This window comes from Anser brachyrhynchus (genome assembly GCF_964034855.1).
Source record: "Anser brachyrhynchus genome assembly, chromosome: 5".
Taxonomy (NCBI): domain Eukaryota; kingdom Metazoa; phylum Chordata; class Aves; order Anseriformes; family Anatidae; genus Anser; species Anser brachyrhynchus.
The window spans coordinates 9,445,154-9,468,857 of NC_137699.1; the positions used below are offsets into that span (position 1 = coordinate 9,445,154).

General features: G+C 40.4%; 1 protein-coding gene and 1 long non-coding RNA gene across 3 annotated transcripts in view; one reads left to right on the forward strand and one right to left on the reverse strand.

Moving 5' to 3' along the window:
- The first annotated feature begins 513 nt into the window (after positions 1-513).
- LOC308195531 (uncharacterized protein) overlaps positions 514-23,704 on the forward strand; it is a 58,806-nt gene continuing 35,615 nt past the window's right edge. For both annotated transcript variants that reach the window (XM_080593130.1, XM_080593131.1), the window contains exons 1-3: positions 514-1,304; positions 16,229-16,281; positions 21,242-21,363. In XM_080593130.1, the coding sequence (XP_080449256.1) occupies positions 1,227-1,304; positions 16,229-16,281; positions 21,242-21,363 (253 nt within the window). In that variant the 5' untranslated portion in view covers positions 514-1,226. The remainder of the gene's footprint in view (positions 1,305-16,228; positions 16,282-21,241; positions 21,364-23,704) is intronic.
- On the reverse strand, positions 6,818-8,464 carry LOC308195534. The gene is made up of 2 exons (XR_013951594.1): positions 7,744-8,464; positions 6,818-7,539 (listed from the first exon to the last, which is right to left on the reverse strand). It is a non-coding gene; the product is annotated as an uncharacterized lncRNA (long non-coding RNA).

The window sequence follows — 23,704 nt, forward strand, 5'->3', positions numbered from 1 at the left end:
TAGGCATACAACCTAAATAGAAGGAAAGGTTGCTGCTTGACTTTGTGCCAAGCCAGCACTAAGTGCTGTAGTGCTTCCAGACATTCTTAAGGAAGTATCTATTCAAGCTGATTTTGAAAACAAAGTTCAAAGGCTCTTCAGGATTGTTGGGGTGAATTTTGGTATTCGCCCCATGGTACCCCGTAAATCGAGAATAGCTCAACTGAGGAAAGTAGGGCTGTAGTAGTGGGTATCTCTCATTCTGTTTTTGGGGTATTTTTTTGTTAGTGTAAAACACATACTTAAAAATAAAGTTTATTTCCATTATGAAGTACTAGAACCTGATATTTATTTTATTTTATTTTATTTTATTTTATTTTATTTTATTTTTGAGTATGTCACGGTGGGACAATCCATAAAATTTCCCTACGTGAAGAAGTGCTCAGGGAAGTCTAACACACTCCTTTGGATCACTACATCAGTGTGCTAAGGAACGAGTAAGTAGCATTTGCATTTAAGGTAAGCATTTATGACATCAGGAAATATTAGTTGAAAATTTAGTCAAGTTATTTAAGCTGCATGGCCTCTTGAACAAAATGTAGTTGAAGAAATGAGAATGTTAGTACCAAATAGAAGAATATAGCATTCTGGGTAAAATACTGACATGCATTTAATTTGTTTTAATACTGGATCAAGAGAGATTCCCCCCCCCCCTTTTTTTTTTTGTGACCGCTGAGTCCAGTTCTGGAATGCTGCTTTCACATAACTGGGCTTCAGAAAAAAAGCTAGTAGTTTGAAGGAAGTACAGTCAAAAGCAACACTTGTTTAGAGGCGAGGAAGAGTCACCCTTTCGTAAATGCAAGGGAGAGTCGGAATGAATAGTTTGGCTAAAACACAGTTAATATTTTCCAGGTATGTGTGCACCCAAATGTATACTACGCAGAGTGACTGTTTTTTTTTGTTTTTCCATAATTTTGTCCCCTAACACTCCCCCAGACAGAGGACAATTTATATTGCAAACTACCAGGAAATTAATTTGATATTAATTTGATTAATTTGATCTGATATTAATGTTTCTTTCTTAGAATGGTGTCTCTCTCCAAGGAGTTTGCTCTAGTTATTTTTGTGCTCCTTGCAGTTGTACTGACAAAATCACTAGGCAAGAGTTGCCCTCCACTGGGAGAGGAAAGGATGATCCGCCATTTTCCTACTGTGTATGGCCTAAAACAGTTCCTGTTGTATAAGGAATGTGGGGAAGCAGAAGGCCCTTGACACCTCTCAGAGGGCGTCTCCAGGTTGTCCCTGGGAGATTTTGTCCTCACCAGGTTTGTAAAGGGACCATGGGTCTGCTCCTAAAAACAGAGTAGGCTCTTAATCGGTGCATGTAACACGTTGGTAAATTGCTGTGAAGCCAATACCAATTTGATGGAATCAGTGTGCAAATGTCCATGGCAAATCTCCAGATTTGCTGAAACTTTCCTTCTTGTGTAATTCAAAGCAATTCTTGAAAGCTTCCCAAATTTTTCTGTGTTGCTATTCTTATTTTGAATGGGAAAGGGAGAAAGTGCATATGAACAGTACCAGATGTAAACACCTTTTATGTAAAATTATACTTTGCTCTTCTAATAGCACACAGAGATGAATTCATGCTATGCATTGGCATCAATGTATGGTCTGCATTCACAAGCATGTTGTGAAATTGATTCCAAACCAAACACTGGTATTTCATGTGGGAGAAAATGTCTTGGTTAGCTGCTAATGTACAGACTGCATATTTAGAATAATGATGGCGATGCCATGCCAGCCATGTTCACTTCCAAAAACCCAAGATGAGTTCCAATTTTTCCTAAGCCTATTTTGGGAAACAGTGGTTCTTGGCTCCTCAAGAATTAGCACTAGCAAGGAATTTAATTGCCTCATTAGAAAGACTACTTTGGCAAATCAAATCAAAATGTTGTATCTGAGCTTTACAGTTTAATTTAGTTTTGAGTAATTTTCAAGACACTTGGGAAGGCAGCGTTAACCACGGACGTTGTGAACGGCAACTCCAGATGGGCTGGGGAGCTGGCTGCATCATAAGCAGGGTTTTTTGGGGGGGGTTCTTCCCCAGCTTGTGTGGAATGGTAAGTGGGATCCAGAGCATAATCCCCAGTCCTCTCCAGCGGTTGGTGGCTAAGTCTTTCTCTAGAGAAAGACCAGTCAATGGAAAAAAGCATATGACAACTCCATAGTGATACCTGGATATAAGGGCTCTCAAAATGAGCAATAAGCTGATCAGAAAAAGCAATAACATCTGAAACAAAGGCAGGCAATAGCTTGATTGTTTGTCTATTGAAACAAATGCACTTCCTTTTGACAGTTCTCCCTGAGTTGGGACCAGATGTTTTGTAATCTAAATTGCAGGTATTTACTGACTGTAACCATACCGTTGAGGACTGTACAAAAACCCAGTTATTTCAGATATTGACAACTATCATTTTTTAAACCACTTAAAATCACTCGATTGAGACTTAAGTATTTCTAATGGACAATGAAGTTGGGTTTAATGAATATGCCTGGTTTGAGTGGTTCCTAAATATGCCATTTAGCTTATATACTACTGTAGTCATCACTTCCTTAATTTGTAGATACCTTTGTATATCTACTACATTTACTCGTATACAGACACGCACACGCTGTGTGAGCAATTCTCTGGAGGGGATATTGTTGTGTAAGTCAAGAATGTGCATATTTCTATTTGAGACTAATGAGACTAATGCACTTCTTAGTTTAAAGATAGATTAGAAATCCTTGGCTTTCAGTAACTGTCTCTTTCATTCTCCCTCTCTTTTCTGGGGACAATATTTCTACATTACCTCTCATGTTGACTTGTGAGTGCTCCAGTGATTTAAAATCTGTTTCAAGGTAAATCTAGTACCGTATAGTTAATGGTGTGACTACGACCCTGTTACATTGTTAAACCCAGCTAGGAGCACTGGCAGTTATATTACCACTGATTGAACAAGGGAGCTCGGCATACAAAAACATCATTCAGCATTGAGGGGTGTAATCAGACCAGGGGAACAGAGCAGGCTGTTTAGTACCTGGCTGTTGTAATGCATCTAACTTCTGGTGGCACAAACTGTACAACATGATGTACTTGCTCTAATCAGCATAGGATTTTGTGGGAGTATAGATCTACACGCACTCAAAGAATTTGGCATTCCTCTGTAAGCCAGATAACATCTCTGACACGGAGGGCAGCAGGCTGCAGTAAAAGCAGCTATTTGAGTTGCAGGATCACTTGGACAGAGGGAGATGGAGTGCAGGCGCTACGGAGCTCTGGACAGGTTTCATCAATCAGAAAGTTTTGCATCAACATACAGAAGGGAGACTCACTCCTGAAGTTCTTTTTTCCCAAAGGGTATTTTTCCTGAGCATGGCAAGTTTGCGGCTTGATACAGGTTCCTGTCTAAGGACAATATTTAATCAGAGGAATCCAACATTTGTGCAAATGCAGCTCCCTGGGCATCCCAAATGACACTGAAGTAAAGTACTGGGAAAAGATATTGCAAGGACTTACACTTATTCAATGATATGAGCCATTTCAATAACAAGTTTTCCATCTACAGTTGCCATGTAGAATTGAGCTCAAGACTAAGTGAGGCTTTCTGTGCCTATAAAGGTTTATGGTTTTATTTCCTTCTTATTTTAACCAAATTTTATACAGTAGGTAGTGTGTGCACTGTGTATATGGGGAAATGAAAGCAATTACTACTTTAATAAACATTCAGCAGAAAGTGATTACTTCAGCCCACCTGCAGGTGGGTTTTAATCCATAATGCAAGCAGCTACAAAGATACTCTAATCACCTGCAGGAAAAGCAAAACAAACAAAAACATGGCAGGAAATGCCTATTTCTGATTAATCCCACAGAACTGAGATTAGCCAAAGCAAGCTGTGTGACATAACAGGAACAGAAAGGCCTGAGGTTAGCCTTAGGAAAGTTAGTAGAGTTTTTAAGTTAATTTGGATCCAATACGTTCTTTGTTAACAACCCATTCCAAGGTTCTCAGAGGTATGAGAAGTAACCTCCTAATTACAGATGTGATTAGATGCTGTACCATCTCTTTTAGTAACACTGACTTCAGTGGAGTCAGTATTTTACCCTTTTAACAATATCTGCCTCCCAGAAATTTAGGTATTTTGTTCTCACCAGTCTTCTCTATCTTCCGTTTTTCTTTCAATAGTGTTGGAACTTTGAAAGCTCTTGAGTATCTAAGATAATACCTTGCGCAGCATCCTCTAAAATAAGTGACTGTGTGGTCTCATATAAATTGAGAAATGCTGCAGTTTATCTGTTCTGCAGCATTTCCTGGGTTAAAGAAGGAACACAACACTGTCTGGGAAGGTTGTCTGTATTGTTTTGCTAACCTACACATTTATTGAGAATTTACATTGGCATGGCACTAAATAGATCTGCAGTGGTATCCACCATACTGCTAATGATGGCGTTCACATTTGGGAATATGTGATTAACTTCGCTTGTGTCGTAAAATAGTATTGCTAGGACAGTCTGAGCCGTATTCGTAGCCAACAAAAGCCTTATTTTATTCTTCCTCTGTGATTTTGTTTCTTGTTTAAATCATACGTTGCAATTTCCTTATCTTTTCACTGAAATGTTGTTCAAGTTTAGAACAGGTATTTATGCATTGATTTAGTCCGTTCTCATGAGAGGTTTGCAATTAATTTTGATCCAGCTTTTTTTTCAAACTTAAAGCATGCTGTTGTATAAACGTTCCCAAAATTCTACCTTGAAGTTACATCATTTCAAACTAAAAATAAATGGTACAGAACATGCACAGTTTACAAAATGGAAACTAGATATGATCCACCCTTTCTTATTCAAAAATATATAGTTTGAATATGATTTTAAGGCATAAAGCAAATGTAATGCATCACGTTCTGAACAGTAATTTCTGCTTCGAAGTCTATGCTTGCTTGTATTTAGTAGCCTCTTACATGGCAATATAGGTTGCTGTCTGCTCACAAAGCTTATGGAGAGAGCACCTCCTCAAGCTTCGTGACCTATCATTGTTGCCATATTTTTCTTAGTTTGTCTGCTGTTTTGTTGTTTTGTTAAACATGTGGGAAGTTACAGTCTCCAAATGTAATGCTTCTTTCCTTTCAGACTGCCCAGACATGCTGCATGCAACCTGGCTTGCTGCAGCAGCAGCTCAGAAATTTGGAAAGCCTATTAATTTAGAAGACTTCTGTATTTACATATTTCTACACTGTTATTGATATGTTTTCCTATCTTAGGAACAATACTGCTTCTACAATGTATTCACAGATTTTAAGAGAGAAAAAGGAAGCTCTTTTCTTATGTGGTCAAAGGTGCATTAATTCATGCTGCCTTTACTTCTAGTAGCTCTTGCAGCCTACAGTTCAACTGGAGACCTTCTTTGTATATATACATGCAGGGAGAGACGCCTCCCTGCATACAAGTAGATAAAACAGCCGGTGTTGGAGTGCAGTGCTGCTCAGGCATTAAGCCAGGAACAAAACCAAGCTTTCCTGAATCACAGGAGGCCCAACAACAGTCTCAAAACGTTTGGGGAGTCAGTCTGTTTTTCCTGTTTTCTCTCACAAGACGTGCTAAAGTCAGTGCACCAGCACATCTCATTCAGAAACCAAAGTGCCAAGCCGGTGCACTCTAAGTGGCAACATCTCTTAGTACATGTGTTCTCACACAGGCATAGAATACAGATTCGTGGTAGATCCCGGTACCTTATCATCAGAATCTGTGAACCACTGAACATCATATAACATATATATAATCTAATCTGACACAGCAGAAAACAGACTTGGAAAAAATGTAAAATACATGCATCATAGAAGCTGGTGAGTATTCCTTACAGAACAGAGTTTGCTCTTTGCAAGACTTTTCATGCACCTATTTATTTATTCCTCTTTCATATACCCTGAATGCTCCTGACTTGTGAACAGGAATTTTAGCTGTTGTAGACACACACAATTCCCTTAATCTGCTACGTGCCTAAAAAATGATTCCGTAATACACAGATGTTCTGTCAAATACGCAGAGCAAAGCAACAGCAAGTGTTGACTCTTCCTGCAACTTTCCCTAACGTCTAAGTTGACTTTCTGTTTAGTACCTGCTGTTGTCAAGTTTTCTGTTCCAGGATTCTTCTATAAGCAATGTTTCTGCAATCAAAATGCTTGCCCAAAGCAGCTGATTTAAAAAGAGAGAACATTTCCCCAGTATTCTGATATATAGCAATTAATCAACATATACTAAAAGAATTCAGTTTTTTTTTTCCCTCTAGGAATTTATGGACTTGTTTTTCTTTTAAGGGATTAGTTAGAGAAGCCTACATATCTTCTCTGCTTAGCAGATAGATGACTTCACAATGACTAGATAGTAGCAATGTATTCTCCAGAAACGTCCATAGAAGTGGTAGATGGGGACTTGCAGCAAGATCCTGTTAGTAAAATGAACCATCCCAGGGGAGCCCTGTGACTCAGTGATTCTAAAACTCAGGTTTTCCCTTCCTTGGCTGGCCAGAGCAGTCATCGATTACGGGCTTATGCCAGCAGTGACCGACAATGCGATTCCAGACCTGGTCACAGAGGGAGACTGACAGCTGTGCCCACCCCATCTTCGATCCCGTTGTGGTAGCCTGTTCTGGGGGAGGGCAGGGGAGGAGAGGCTTCTCCTGCTGTCACAAGTCCTGCATGGTGCTTGGGGCTGCAGGATCCTGGGGGTCTGAGGCAAAACCTAGCCCTGCAGCACCTGTCAAGCGCTGTGCTAAGGGCAAGTAATGGATTGATTGCACAGCTGGGCAATGGCAGAGCTATTCATGTATCAAGTCCTCTTAGCTTTCATTCCCATCTTTTCTTCAGTTATATTGTAGCTTCTTAACTGTGCTGTCATTTGGCTCACAGAGCGTGAATAATTCATAAAAATGCAAATGTCAGTGAATATTATAGGTTATTAACCAAAAGTGGGAAGACTTTTTAGTCTTAAGTTAATAATAAGTTAGTAATAATTTATCATTCTGAATTGTGATAAAGAACAGGTCACCTTTTTCCTTTATTTTTTTTATTTTTATTTTTTAATAAAAATATTGTCAGAACAAAGGAAAATGTTCTCTGATTTAGAAATGAGAAGGTGATTTCTCATGAGTTTAAACAGTAGAAATGCAAGGCTGGAGGGGATCAATTCGACACCAGCTCCAAAATACCGTGATTATAGGCAGTGCCAAAATGCACGTCCAGTTTCAAAGGCTCCAACAAACATTTGTCCATGCCTCCCAGTGCCCCAACACAGAAGACTTGCTGGTCACTTTATCACTGAAGCAAGGCTTATAGTAAAAGTCAGGTAGCCACAACTGCAGCATGCCACAAGAAGAGTGAAGCAGAGACAAAACCGTGGGTTTTCTGAGTCTGCAAGCATCTTAGGTCTTAGGTGGATATTTGTCAGGCAGGTCTGATGGTGGGAGTTAGACCTTGCCTCTTTCTGCATCTCTGTTCCTCCTTTGCCTCTTCCGTCAGCCCTGTCTGATATGGAGGAAGAATTTGGTGCTGAGCAAAGCTTTGTACTGGTCAGTAAAACCCAGTAACTGTTTCAATACTTCAGGATGACATCGGTTTTATGTTTTAAGTAAAGGAAAATTAGTGAGCTTAGTTAACAAGCAGTAAAGGGTTAAAACTTAGTAGCACATATTCTTTGGAAAAAAAATGTAGGGAGGAGGGTTGTGGTACCTGATTTGTTTATTTTTGTAGCTGAGGTTTTTTCCTCTTGTGACGCCAGCTTGCCGGAGCAGTGCTCCATACACAGAAGGTTCATTTACAGTGGCAGGCAGGCAGCTGTGCTCTCAGCTCTATTTAGTTTGTGTTGTGATTGATGACTTGAGTGGGAGATGTGAAGAGTGAATTAACAGCTTTAGTAAAAACACATTGTTTGTCTTCCTATTGACTTTCCACTTCTTGCTACCTTGCTGCCTTACCTCTCTCGGGTCGCCATTTTCATCTGTCTTGCTCTCTCACTGCGTCTCCTGGCTTTGAGGACTGCCTTCCCTCCTTGATTTTTTTATTTTTTTTTCTCTTAATGCGCACTAGTTCTCTGAACAAATTAGAAATCATTGCTTCTGCTGCCTGGGATTTGGGTGGAGGCCTGCTTCCTGTCCCGGGCACTGTTCTGAGGTGTGAAAGCCTCAGGAATTCAGTAATGCCCCTCGGTGAATAATTCATATCTGGAAGCAAAGAAGCCTTCAAACACCTTTTCCAGCTGTGTTTGTCCTAAAAGGTGACTGAAGGAGATTGCCAATACCTCCCCCTTGCTTCCCAAGTGATAACAGGTTTAGCTTATCTCTCACAGAAGTGGTGTAGGGTCCCCCCTTAGGAAGCCCCACTCCAGCCTACAGCCACCTACCAAAACACAGGGATGGAGTAATGGCCAGCCAGACCTGGCTCTGTAGAAGATAGTTCTGAAAAAGAATCAAAGTAGGGCATGTTCGAAGGGTAGTCAAGTTGTTAGGCTACTAGCCAGGAATTCAGGAGACTGATGTGGAGGTTTTCTGTCCTGTAGGCTTTTTGTGCTGCCTTACCACTGTAACAGAAGCAGTGTCACTTTCCCACACAAAAAATGTCCTAATGGTATTTGTTTCTTCCCTTTTGTTTTTTCCTAGTGCCTGAATGTACGCTATATAACATTACTAACTCTGAGTGTAGAAAAGTGAATTGTATTATCCCTAGCTTGAGATATATGTGTGTGGAGTTCTTGCTCTTCTCTTTTTATTGTTTAAACATTTTAAATGCCACAGAAGCAGGGCTAAATAAGATCTCAACAGATTGTGTAATTTCTACCCCGATGCAAGGCCAGACAACTCATATTTATGAGTCCTCACAGATGTCTTCCTGCTCATTCTTATTCATCCACAATGATGAACTCCCTCCAGGCCAGGCATTCTTGACTTCTACCATCCCAACCATGGCTTTTTTTCCTTATTTTCATAATTCTGGAATATTCTATGATGAAATTTAATCTGCATTAATTTTATTTATAAAATATCTTGACACTAGACTGCTCTTTCCTCTCTGCAATATCTTTTTATTTATTATTCTGTCTGCTTTCTGTATTCTTTTCTACAGGCTAAGCAGTCCATGTCATGCCTGGATTTTCATCCAGTTGCAATAACTCCTCTTCTTTCTTGAAAAGCAGCACACCAAAATCTGGCATTGTGCTCTGTCCGTGTAGGCTGAAAATGAAACTTCCAGCCTGTTCCCAGTGGACTACAGGCTGACTATCTGTCCCAGTCTGACATTCATCTTTTTCAGAGGATGACCTGCTGACTGTGGCTGACCTTACTGCATCCCTTTATGCAAACCTGCCATCCAACCAATAGGTCCCTGGCTGGTGTTTGCTAGGTTGATTATTCCTGTGTACTTGTAGCAACTTGCACTTGTCCTTATGGAGCAGCATCCTCGTCTTTACAGACCAGTTATCTTATTTGGGTGGAATCAAGTCTGTCCACCATCGTATTGCTTGTCCCCTTTATCTTCATGTCAATCACCAATTAATAACCTCATTCTCTCGCTCTCCTGACTACTACCTGCCTACTCCTGATCATATAGCCATAATAAAATACTCATAGCATCCCTGGCAGTATCCTAGCTTCTATTTGCAATGGACATTGATAAGTAATCTCTTTTCTTACCAGTTTCATACCTGAACTCTTAAATTTTAATCTAGGACTTGGTCAGTGTGATTGTAAGAAAATATCAAAAGCTTTACAAGGGTAAAGTTATGGGATATATTCTCCTTTGCATACCCACAAAGCTTGATACCATATCACGGGGGGAAATTAGAGTAGTTTGATATTATTAGCTCTTAACAGGGGTTCACACTGACTGCCACTACTGGACCTATTTTCTTTTCAGTGCTTACAAATAGATTATTTAATTATATGTGCCAGTGTTTTTTGATAAACGAAGTATGTTGTCAGGCCTGCAGATTCCCAGCTGCTCTGGTTTCGCTCCTTTGTAAGAATAATCACCATTTTCTCCCTTCTGCAGCTTTCTGATATGTTGTCGGTCCTCCAGAGATTTACAGAGATAGGCAGTTGCCAGGGGCTCTGGGATCTTAGCAGTCTTCCTCAGGTTTTTGTATGTCTTAGCATGAGTTGAACGTATTTAACCTACCTAAGTACTATCTAACCTGTCCTTTCCTTGTTCTTTCCTTAGTATTAACTAAGATTGCTATTTGTGATTTACCTTCTGAATTTTGGCATATAAAAAGCTTTAAGTACTTTAGTCTTAATACTACCTGTCAATAGATCCTTATTGGCTTAATGGACAAGTCTTTTCTTTACAATTTCTCAAGATACTACTTCACTTAATATGACATCAGAGGCTGCTTTAGGGATTCCTTTGCATCCTTTAGGGTAGGAAAAATGTTACTCTTCCTTAATGAAAGCTGAAATAATCACGCATCTAAGAGCAAAGCCTTAAGATATCTAATATCTCAGTAGTCACAAAAAAACACCACCACTTGTAACATTTCCTACATTGTGTAGGAGTATAGCAAAATACATATAGACCAGCATAATATCTGAGAAACCAGTGTACAACTGGCACACTATTAGCATATTGTTCTTCATCCAGACCACTTTATAAGCTGATGGTGGACCACTGTGTCAAATTGCATTACTTAAAAGTCTGTGTGTTGTGTCTATTTTGAAATCTGATGGGATTCGATTCCCCAAAGGCAGATTTACACTGAAGCAGAGATGGGCTCTGATTCTTTTTACTTCACTGGGTAGACATCCAGATGCAGTACGGAATCCTAAAAAATGAGAACTGAATTGAACCACATCCTTTGCTGCCAGGCATAAGGGTGTATCTGAGACTACAAGAAATGAAACATTGGTGAAATTTATCATTGCCTAGTGGGGTTTTGGTGTCAATTTAATAACAAAGCACTGAACTAAATAGAAACAACCAGCAATATCTCTGAGAGGAAAATAACATGGCTGTTGAATTTTCCCGTTAGCGACATGAGTCCTCTTCTGTTTTATTGCATCATTTTTGTTCCAGTTAGGGGGTTTGCCTCTACATGCACATGAAATAAGGCTGGAAAGAGAGCAAATACGGCATTAACAGACTTGAACAGAGATGATGACATTTGGCAGTGACTGGTGAAGTGATCAATTACGATGACAGCTTCACCTGCATATAAGAGTCTAAATAGTAGTTGAAATATACATATTAATAAAGGAGTAGTTTTCTTTTAATTTTTTGATGATAAATCTCACATGAAACAACACCCAGATTAATTAATTAGTTACATTAATTCAGAGTTACAGTCTTGTCATTTTCATATTAACTGAGGTAAGGCAAAAAGATATTCAAAGATGAAGTTGTGAATCTCACTATTTTTAGTTTTTAAGAAGCAGAATAGATATTTTAGGAAGTTTTATATTTACTTTTTATTTTTTCTTTTTCCAGCACAGTAGAGCATGTGAAAATGAGAAAGACTATATGCAACACAGTAGTGATCTTTCTTCCTACTGTCAGATAAGGCCGTGTGAATTGATTTTGCAGATATGGCATTGAAAAATAAACGATTATTCTTAACATAGTATAGCTCAGTAGGGAAATGGGAGAACATATTTTTTTTGTTTAAAGTGAAGCTATAGTTTGTGTAAGTTGCATAAAACTATGGTTTGAAATATAATGATTATAAAGCTAATTAGTAATTACTGTTTGTCTTTCAGGAAGAAAGAAAAGGGCTAGGTACTGTACAAACACAGGACAGCTGCACAGATATTATCACAGAATAACAGGCTGAATGGATTTTGAAAGATCAGAGTTTATCATGCTGCCCCAAGGCAAGATTAACTATCCCTGTGTTATTCCTAAAAGATGTTTGTATAAGTCGTTCTTAAAGGCCTCCAAAGATGGACACTCCACAGCTTCCCAGGGCAATTTATTCTGGTGCTTTACCACCCTTCCTGTCACAGAATTTTTTTCCATCATGTTTAACATAAATTTCTCTCACTGCAGTCGAAGCTCTTTATTTCTTTTCCTAACCACCAAAGATACTAGAAAGGAGATTTGCTCTGTCTTGCAACAACCTGGAGCGCTGTTATTTTAGTCCTCCTTTCCTCAGCTTGCTTTTTCTTTTTGGCTAGATGACAGCAATTAATTCAGGCTCTTATAGGTCAGCTGTTCTGGGCCTCTGGTCTCCCTCTCTCATCTTGCTTAAAAGTCTTTCTACTGGTTCATCTTCCCTAAAATGCATCTAAAACGGGAAGACAGATCTTCAGCTGGGGTATACTGGCAGATGAAGGATTCCTGCGTGATCTGTATTCTCTGCTCCAGTTTGTGTCCCAGTGAGGTGTTAGTTTTTTTTCAGAACAGATTACATGGTTGATTCATGCTCAGCTGGTGATCCATTGTAACCTCCAAGACCTGTTACGAAAAATAACAGGTCTAACCCTAGCTAATCACTCTGTATTTTGAATTTGTGCAGTTGGTTAATCCTACCTAAGCGCTGTACTTTTGTTTTGCCAAGAGAGACTTAGGGTGCATTTTACAGCTACACAGAAGGTTGAGGTATGGAAGAATAAACTAGCTTAGACAAGATCACACAGGGAGTTTGGGGAAGAGCCAGGAATAATTTCTGAGTGGCCTCCAGAGGCCTCATCTGCAGAGTCTCCTCCCTGGCGTAAGTGGAAAATCATTGAGTTGAGCACTGAAAATATGGCAGGCTCTAATACATTTTCATTCTGACTCGTTTTCACTTGTTGCTGTTTTTATGGCCTTCGCTAATGAGACCTAACAAGATGAGTCTGTGCCAGCCATCGATCGGAATCTCCCATGCATTCATTCTGCACTTGACTATCTATAGCTGCATACTAAAGCAAACTGCATGCTAACTGCATACTAAAAGCAAAAGTCGCTAATGTTGCATCATGCACACGCTGCATGAATTACTAGCTTTGTAGGCAGACAGACTGTCAGCCTGTCAGACAGCAGCAACTTTGTATTTCGTGTTCTCCAGTCTACTTCTTTCCTTAAGGAGAAAAAGAGGCAGGCATGATACAGCCAGCAACTGGTATTCATCACGATCCTCTCTAGTTTTGTACTACAAAAAGAGTAGGGGAGTGGGAATGCCACCAAATACTAAACTGCCTCTTTAGGAAAGCCAGCTGGGTACAAAGTTTTCAAATTGATTTTCCCCAGTGATGCTTCAGTGATGCTTGTTGGTGTTAAACACTCTAAAATAACTGGTTATTTCACTAAGTTCTCAAAAGAGAACAAAGTTTCTTAGGAAATCTGAACGGTTAGCTAAATACGAGTTGCCGGGTGATTTTTAAAAATAAGGTATTTCAAAGAAAAATTGCAAACAAGCAAAAGAAGCTGGTAACAAGTAAGAAAATTGGCATGACAGCAGATGAGGTGGGCATACAGCAATACAGTCTGCTGCACATCAGCATGTACAGTTTTATTGTCTTTGGTGTTGTGGTTTGAAATATTTAGCTTGACTTTGTTGCTGATGATTAGAAACATGCTGTTTGTTGTGAAAAGAGCCAAATGCTCTCTATTGTGTTCTATTCTGTTTTTCGAAATTCAGCTATCGTTATGGTCACCAACTTCTTTAAACATTTATTTATTTCCAGAGCAATATTTAAAAAATAGATATTTTCTAACTTCATCTGAAAAGTTACAACTGGTTCAAGTAATACCTTGCTGCTGTCTTGTCCCAGAATACACGGGTGTCATGTTCCCAAGGTTTTGTTTGGTTTCTGGTTCTGGAGAAGAGCTTCCCTTGCAGGTAAACCAGTATTTTAAATGCTGCCAGGGTTACATATGGCCTTTGGGGTAGGTGTGCTTGCTCAGCTCAGCTGCCGGCACAGGTCCATCTTAGGGTTAGAATGCAGGTGAAAAGGACCCAACAGGCACCTTCAGGTTGATTTCTTCTGGGCTGAGGTGAGGCTTAGCCCTGGCTCATGTTATGAGTGCATGTTTCTTTTTGTGATGCTTAGAAAGTCTTTGGGTATGACATGGAGCTGGGCAATTCAGTAAGTCTATCCTAGAATTAAAAAGCTGAAGCTTGATATTGTTTCATTCTTCCAATATATAAAAATTGTAATTTGTGCTGTATTTATCCTAACTGACCATCAAAATTCTTGCTAGAGATAATTCTCTATAATTACTCCTGATATTCCTGTAATCCAAACATAGATCTGGAAATTTATGATCAGAAGCATTTAGCTCACTTTTGAGACACTATTACACTAATGCAAAAGGATGAGTACTCGTAAGTGGTGCATTCTCGGACAGACGTCTGGCCAGGTAGAAATTAATCACCTCTGTTTTAGCTGTAGCACTTCCATTACTATGGCTGGTCTAGCTGTGGGTCAGCCAGGGGTGTGTGTTTTGTTTTTGTTACCTTCCTCTATTGCTGTATTGCTTCTGTGCCTTTTGACTAGGGAGCTTTCACAAGCCTCTTTAACCAAGGAAGGAGCAAAGGGATATCAGTTTAAATGATTTGGTTACCACTTAGTGATGCTCGTGTTGTTTCTGTGTTGTGCACCTCATGGATATTTATTAAATACTCCAACGTGTTTATGTGATTTACTGTTGGAGTCAATGAGAAAGATCCCTTTGACTTGAGAGATCTCGTAATATGGCTCAGTAGATAGTGAAAGATATTCCACAAAAAATTTCTCAGCAGTTCTTGATGTTTCTGATTCACAGTATGGCTGTAAAACGGATAAAAAGGAAGCAGAACTGCTAACCGCAGCATGCCCTTCTAATTAACTATTTTTCAGATCCTATTTAATTCCTTCCCAGCTGAGCACTAGACAATAATCTCAGCACTAGAAAATAATGTTGTTTTTTTTTTTTTTCAATTAGAGGTCACGTTTAGAAAAAAATGTACCCTGCAATTTTGTACTTACAATCTGCTGGAAGGTGCAAATAAGTGAATTTAGATTCCTTTATGCTCAATGATGCTGTCATAGTTTTCTTTTGATAACTCAAGATTTACTGTTAAAATAACTGGAGCTAATGAGCGGCATGCTTTGGTGTCAGTGCTTCTGCTTGCTAATGAGGAGGGAATTAAGCTTTTTGTCAATGTGCAATTTTCTTGTTTGTCCTTGGCATTGGCAATTGGCATACGCGAAGCAAATAAACCCTCAGCATTCCCTCTGCTGCCATGCCTGTGGGCTGTGCATGCCACGCACCCTTGGAGCCCCTCAATCCCTTTTTTCTCCTCACTTGTCCCCCCTACAGTGATCCTGTCTGCTGCAGTCCAGAGAGACTGAGTGACTTTTTAATTTTCTTCTCTCCTATTCTATCTTTGTTTTCCTTTCTTCTTTCTCCTTCTGAATGCCAAACTGTGATCCTTCGTTTTCCACCTCATTTTGACTTCACCTCCCTCTTCTCCTCAATCAGTATCTCAGGTCCCTTTCCCCACGTTTAGGGCCTGCTGTAGCCTTCTCTAAAATGCAGCAGTATGAGCCTATTTCTCCCTTCCTTGGCCACTTGGGTATTTCTTGCTGTCTGGGAAAGAAGCCCTTCAGCATGTCAGCAGATTACCCTTAGAAGAAAGGGGGGAGCATGCATGGTAGTTGAGATGAAAGTCATCAGGAGCTGTTTGGTGTAGAGCTAGTTGAAAGTATTAGAGATACCCTTGCTTAGATACACTGGACTCATTTTCTCCTTAGTGTTTTCTGAATTTCTTCTGAATCCATACTTTCTTGTTGATTATGCCCTGAAGTCTTGATATGGAGCATATGCCAAGTTAAAAACTGGAGAACAGATAGCTAACTACAGGGCTATACATGTTGCTGTTTGTAGGGACCAGGCTCGTAGGTGCATAGCCATTAGTGGACTACTGAATTGCTGTGGAAATATCCCTTTAATAATGCTGTTTTAACCCAAACAAAGTTTTCTGTACATTGGGACTGAGAACCTTTTCTAAATTTTTCATTTTGGTATTTTCGAGATAGACAAGGAAAGAGAGAAATTTCAAATATTGTTCCACTTGGCCAATTCCTAAACGGTAGAGAAAACATGCATAACATTTCATGATATAAAAAATAAAATATTAAAACAGTACTGCAAAGTACTGCTGTTCTTTTGATGCAAACTAATCCTGACCATGTTCTCTATAGACTTACCTATAAGATTCTGACTTCTCTCATCTTTTTTCCTCTCTCTCTTCTCTTGCTGACAGAGCACTGGTCTCATGAGGAAGCCAGGACGTGACCCTGGAGGCTGCAGCATGTGGTATGTGACACCCTGAGATCTTGGCTCTCCTGCTGGTGCCCCTTTTTTAGGGAGCATGGGCACAGCAGCTCTGCCAGGAAGAACAAGGTATGGTGCTCTCTGCTGCATAGGGAGACAATGGAGTGTGACCTACTTCTAACTCTCTGCTACTTAACTCCTAAGGCAGAGACAATATCCAGCTAACCCTGCCCACTTCTGTGGGGAAAATAGGTGGAGGAGGTTGGAGGTCAGGTTGCTCAGGTGGGATGGGACACGTATGAGCACTGCACATACTGTATCTCCCAACAGTGCTGGAACTGGCTATTTTAGTGGCGTTGAGTGCCCTGCACGCTTGGTCCTGCAGTCATACTGGATCACCATCCATGTGTAAAGGATAAATGGAAAATTATTTGGAAACAAGTCAGTGTTAGGGAGTTTCTGTGATTCAGATCTGAGCTGCTACTGTGACATTCCATAGTTAGAAATGTGGAAACTAGCTAAATCGACTAAAAATTCTGCAATCTCCACTGGAAGTCCAGTGAGACCACCTCATCTTGAGAGCCTGTCCTTACCCTGTGATTATATCTTACATACTTGGCTGCTCCTGCATGGAAGAAATGCCTTCTCTTAGCTTTGGGTTCGGTTCAGATGCCAGTTCTCACAAGGGCTAAATTTAAATATGGGTTTGAACATACGTGCAGTTGGGACAGAAACCCCACCCATCCTTATTGTTTCACGTCTGCATGGGGTGAGAAGGACAGGGCTTTCTTTCCCTTTTTGCCTGCCGATAATTTTGAGGCTGTGACCAGCTCTGGCTGCAGACGCATTAGAGAAGTGGATCCCAGGCATTTGGTGGGTCCTTGGCTTTCACTGTGTGGCTTGCAGTCAGCTCTTGCCAGGACTGATTGTACAGCTCAGTCGCACTGTTTAAAGGGAGATAACAAATCACCCATAGAAATGATCTGTTTTAACTGCCATGGTGTGGTATATGCACTTTTCCAACGTGTAAGTACTACCAAATATTTCTGCCAGCAACAACAGCAATGCAGAGCTGATTCTCAGAGAAAGCTCAATCCAAAACAGGCTAGGAAATCACATTTGGTAAGCGCTCTGAAAGCCTTCATGGCCTGCAAGTAGGGAGGGGTGAAAGGATAGCAATAAGGAAAAAAAATCCTGTGAAAGAATAGAGAAAGCTGTTTCTACCTCGAATATAGCTGGTAATTGCAATGAACACCAAAGTGCTGCAGCTGGGAAGATCATTTGCACCTCCTGGTGGTAAATTGAAAAATCCTGAAAAGTGTCAAGATCAGATGTGCAAACATTTACTGTGCTTGGAATAACCTGTAATAAGACAGCAGCAGCTTCCTGAAATCTGTCCTAGAGGAAAGAGAAATATATATATAAAAAAAAAGCAACATACTGAAGACTTAGAGCTCTTCATTTCTGAATCAAAAAGAGATCCACAAGGAGTATTGTTTTTAAAAGCCGAATCCCCAATTAAACCATCTTAATACTCAAATTTCCAATGCGTATCTTGCAAGGGAACACAGCAATGCAAAATAAAACCAGGAAAAATGTTCCTAGTTTTGTGCCGCACAACAGGGACTGCACATGCTCTGCTGTTTCACCCACACTGATGCAATATACCTACAAATACAAGACAGCTGGAAAATGCTGGTTTCATTAGAAAATAATAGTGCCCAGTAGCCTTAACATCTTGACTCCAAGGGTGTTGTTTAGCGCTCTGATTAGCTGCAGGCTTCCTGCGTGTCTCCAGCTCCTGTTACTCAGTTGGTCATTTGTAAGATGCCATTTTAATAAGTATCAAATAAGGTAATATGCACCTATGGACCCCAAATATCTCTAAGGACTCATAGGAGTGTCTATTCTTATTTGTCTTGCTATGAGTGGCCTGAACACTCACACAAAAGGACTTCTCTAATTTTGAAGTACGTAATCAGGTACAAATCAAGTACGGGATTTTCCATTTCTTCAGACATTATAATAGCTGGACTATTGAAAACCACCTAATGACAGTTCTATTGGAAAAAAAAAAAGTATTTTGAAATTTTAAAATTTTATGGGTCTCAAGGGGCTGGTAACTCTAATTTGGAAGTGTGAGTTGGAAAATGTTCAGTGTTCAGTCCTAATTGTATATGGTTAGGGCAAAGTAGAAAGGAGTAGGGCTTAGTTTTTCAGTTGGTCTGCAACACAAATCAGCACTGACCTTGCTGGTGGGTAAGAATCTCTCCTATAGGGCTGAAGCCTCTGTTAATGTAAATAAAATGAACGATTGTGTAGATTTTTCCTGTGTTTTTACAGCTTGGGTGCACAGTTGACCTGATCTACGCTGAAATGCTTGCTGAGTTATACTGGTCATAGGACACAATTCTTGGGATGTTGTAACTGTCCTTGTAAGCATGATTACATTGGGAAAAAAAGAAAAAAGTTTTTCCTGTTATAACTTCATTTTGGGCTCTGGTCTAAGCTCAATCCCATGTGTACTGTTGTTTTACAGGTATATCTTTCAAGTAGAGACAAGGTCTTAAAGTCACTAACAAAGAAACAGGGTGAGGTGGTTGATTCATGCAGGCAAAATCTCGCATCTTATCTAATCCTGCCTGGAGAGTGTTGCTAAGGTCTCCAGTGGCGGTGCACACATCCTGCTGGGCAGGGGCCTGGGAGGGTCCATGACTGCTTAGTAAATCCTGCTTCACTTTTGAGTATTGGATGGACAGCTGAACTGAAATTCCAGTTCATTGTGAGGTCAGTTGGACTTTATTGAAAAATGTAGTAGGCAAACAAATGTGCTTGGTGACTTAGAACAGACTTGAGCGTACTTTTTGCTTTAAGCCTGATAACAAGCCTTGGTCTCTGCAAGTTAATAACAGCTTCTGCAGCCGGAGATTCAGATACTTGGAGGATATTCTCATAGGGAGGGAACATGCACACTTGAGAAACAAACAAAAAAACATTCACGAGCCTCTATTCTGTTGCTGAAGTCTAGCAAGGCAACTAGGATGGTGGGATCATTTGCTAGAATGATTTCCAATGAATGACACAACGTTCAGCAGTATCAATTCTTACTCATCTATGTAGTTATTGAATCTTTTCCAGGGTAGCGAGTGACACCATCCTCCCAGGGGTATATGATGGCTAGCGTGGGACCAGGAGCTTGGAAAGAGCTGAGGTGTCTCTAGCAAGCTGCGTTCAAAGCCTTTGTGCCCACCAATTCCCCTGGGCCTCAGTGCAGCTGCCCTGACCACCACCAGCCACGCTGCCATCCCGTGGGTCATATGTGTACCAGTGTATAGTGACAGGTGGAGCTGAGCTTTCTTCAGTGTAATTCAGGAAGTCCGTGCTAGTCCAACTCCATCCCAGTTAGCTCTAGTCATGGTCATTTTTATTTGCAAGCTCCAAATGCACAATAAAAGGACCTGCAGTGCAGATTTGGAGTCTCCCTGGTCCTTTGCTCAGTGCTTTGTGTACTCAGCACAGCCCCTGCCCAGGGGCAGCAGTTGGCATCAGTGGGAGCTGGACAGTAGCACCGTGTACCCAAAGCTGCAGGGATGCCTATGGCCCAGCTCCTCTAGGTTTCCTGGTGCACTTGGTGTCTGACTGCCTTAAAAATGTCGGTCTGTGATCTTGTGGTGAACGCATGCTGGAAATACCAATGAGGAAGTCAATAATGTATTTCAGACATGATTGGTAATTAGTGTAGTGTAAAAACTGAAGAAAAAAAAAATTAGTCTGTATTAAATAGCTCCAGAAATGTCCACCATGAAAGGGACAGAGGTTCTGCAGGCATACACAGTGACTGTTTTTATTGTGAACATACAAAAGGACACCCTCTCCAGTCTTCTCAGACAAACTTGTCATACTTTATAGTTTCTGAGAGCATGATTTTAAAACAACTATATTCTTTTAGAGTAGGTTTTGGGAATGCAGTATATTTAGAAATTAAAGTGTATATATGGCTGTCTATACTGGGAAATATAAACAGAAACTGAGATGTTGTGTTCTGGTAACTGAAGCTATTAAATATGTAACAGCACCCATTACAGTCACAACAGATTATCCAGTTTTGATTTGGCCAGGCTATTGGTGCTAACCTGCAGCCCACACATCCCAGGCTCACAGCCCTGAGAAGGGTGGCTCTGTCTGCACCATGCAATTAACAGAGAACTGTAAATATAGGATTTGCATACATTGTACCATCCACTGCAATGCATGATTAATGATAATGTGAACAGCAGTCTTAAACATAGCATATGCTGAAAACATCTCTCTTTGCAGACTATCTAGCAGGGGAATTTCATTGCATGGTTTCTTCAGCTTAAAATCAGGTTGTCTTTACAGCTGATAATCAAACTTGCCAATTAAGAATAATAACTACATACGTTTAACATCATGCTGATTTCCTAAATAGCTGACGTGACCTTCTCTGAAACCTTACAAGCCGGTTATGATTATAATGAACGACTGAGACTGGCTGATGTTGTATAGTCTATTTAGGGTTATTGTTATGTTCTAGTGTGTTTTTTTTATTTTTTTTTTTAAACAAATTGTAGAGGCTGGAAGGAAACAGAGGGGTTCCTTTCTGTAATTGCTAACTGTTCTGTTCACAGTGCACCACGTTGGCAGTTGAGCAAGCTCCATAGGAACTAGATCTATTTTAAATAATAAGTCAACTGGAATTTGCTACTTAGGATTTGAAGTAAGAGATCCTATAAAAGAAAAATTGCTTAATGAGATGGACAGCTGGGATAAGCAGCATGTAAGAAGGAGGGAGGGAACTGTAAATTGGGAAAGGTTTTCTTCTGTGACTTGAATGAGTCAAAAAAAGTCATACTGTTGAGGAGAAAAAAGATGGAGTGCAGTACTGAATACCAAAACGCACAAAGAACAATGTAGCCTGTTTAATATACACATATATATTGAGATATACCTGATATATATGCCATCTTTCTGCTATTCTCAGCATTGGAGAAACCTTGGCTGAACTTCTCTGGTGTTGCAGTTTGGGAGGACGTGGACCAGTTGGAAAGATTCAAAGGAGAAGTGTTGAGTATAATTATGGAGGTCTCAAATATGACCAAGGAGGTAAGAGCTAATCAAGTTGCATGGCTCAGCTTTTACAAGAGAAGCCTTTGGATAACATAGAGATAATCCTCAAGTATGCAGAAGGTAGAATCAAACTGTGTAAAGGACAGAAATAGTCTTTCCTAAAAGCCTATGGTTTATGTGATAGAAAGTTGTGATCTTATGCTACAGGAAGAAAGATGCAGGTTAAACAATAGGGAAAAGCTTTCTAACAGGATAATAAAATATTGGAGTTTCCGTCTTTGGAGGTCTTTAAAAACATGTTAGACAAACATCTGTCATGAATGATATAGGTATAGATAATCCTGCCTGGGGCAGGGGGATAAACCAGATGACTTCATGAGGTATTTTCTTTCCCTGTTTTTCGTGATTCCACATTGAGGCTACCCTCACTTATGCATGTTTGGATCTGATCCATTAGTCTAGCCTGATATTCACATTCCAGGATGGGATTTTAAAAAGAGCTTTGAAAAAATCTGGTGGGATTTGGATGCCTACTTCCCTTTGACTACTTTTAAGAGTCCTAGCCTGTAAAAGTATTCTTCATCCAGACAGAGACAGATAATTTTCTGTATGTTGATATTTAAATCCTCTGACTAAATCTGTGTTTCCCTGAAATGTTTCTGCCTGCTCCAACATGCCCTTCTACATTAAATTGCTATTTTTCCAGATGAATCATACTGAGAACATCCAGCATATCAAGCTGGATATAAAAATGTGCAGTCAGAAATGTGAGCTAATCAACACCAGCTTTTGTATTTCTTCGTTAAATACAAAAGGGACCGTTTCCAGATCTCGCCACTGGCTCTGGGTAACCCAAATATCTCAGTGAACAATAAACTGACCCAACCAGCAGACAGCCCCATGGGAAGCAGAGGTTTGGCAAAGACTGATCTTGCATGGAAATGGAGCAGAACATACTTAAAATGAATAAAGTAAACAACATTGTGAAATTCTGTTGATTCTTTCTTAGAAGCTGTGTGTAGTGTCTGTCCTTTCTGCTTCCTCTGTGTTTTCTATTCGCTACACCTTTAGACTTCAGCGTTGGCTACCTCAGCTGGTTTTCTGGTGCTGTTTTATGTCCAGCAGTACTTGTCTTCCACTCTGTTTTTCCACTGATGTCTCTGCAGAGTCTTTCATGAATCTTTCCTTTCATTTTACATCCTGAACAAGGAGCAAGGTACATTGCAGATAGGAAATCAAGCAACTACACTTGTGTGTGAGCCAAAAAACTCCAGAATTGAAAGGTACCTGCCCTCTGACTGTTGAGGGAATAGGGCATTAACCCAGGAGCCAGTGCTGCTTCTTGCTCTAAGAGGCTTAAAGTCACGTTACTTAGAAGTGTACTTGCTACTCAAGGCACAGGGAAGGAGTAGACTTGCTGCTCAGATCTTCTGAAACTGGGTTGCCCTTTACAGAGGGCATGCCTGGAGCAGGAGAGGAAGGTGGTACAAGCACAGTCTGCTGCCCTGCAAGGGAAGGATTTCAAGGGAGGAGGGTACTTGCTTGCAACAGAACCATTGAAGTACCCTCTGGGGAGAACAGCTGAATCCTTTCAGGCCACAGAGGGCCAATAATGTTGGTTTTCCACAACCTAAAGGACTGTGAGAGCTATTAGCCCATTTTATGAAAGCAACATTTAAAAAAAAAAAAATTAGTCTCATACAGATGATAGGATCTTCAGTGCAGAAAGCTGTTCCATGTTTGTGATGATCTGGGTCTCACAGCTGCATGGTTTACAACTCTCAGCCTGGGAAAGATTATTTCAGGGACATTTCTTTGGCATTTCCTGCTTGCTAGTTGAGTGCCCTCCACATGCCCCCTTGCCCTGTTTCATGGGCTGGCTGTCAGGAATTTAATTGCAGCTTGCTCTCCCTGGATTGACTGGATAAACGAACTTTGGAGAATGCCTTAAGACTGCGTAGCCCTAAGAAGTAGGTGAGCTTTGCTAAGATCTGCCCTACAGATGTCCCTCTGTGAATTTGTGCCCAAATTGTCACTTTCAGGGCTGTTTGCAATTCTGTAAGGTTGGTTTGCTTGCTTTTATCCCGAGCTTTCCAGGCCTCTCTCTGCTGTAAATGCTTCCCTTTCCTCTTTTATCATGCTATATTCCTTGCAACAGCTTCCCTCTTCCTTATCAGTTATTATTCCAGCCCGTTAAAGTCCCCTTTTTCCTGTTAGTGGTTTTTTATATATTCCCCTGTGGGGTGTGCTGGGAACACACAATTTCAAGCTCAGAGATTCACTCCTCAGCACCCATACAGCATTTAGGGACCCCGTGTCTTGTCCTCTCCACACGGGACACATGGGCAGTGAGTGCCTCTAGCACTCTTCCAGGGCT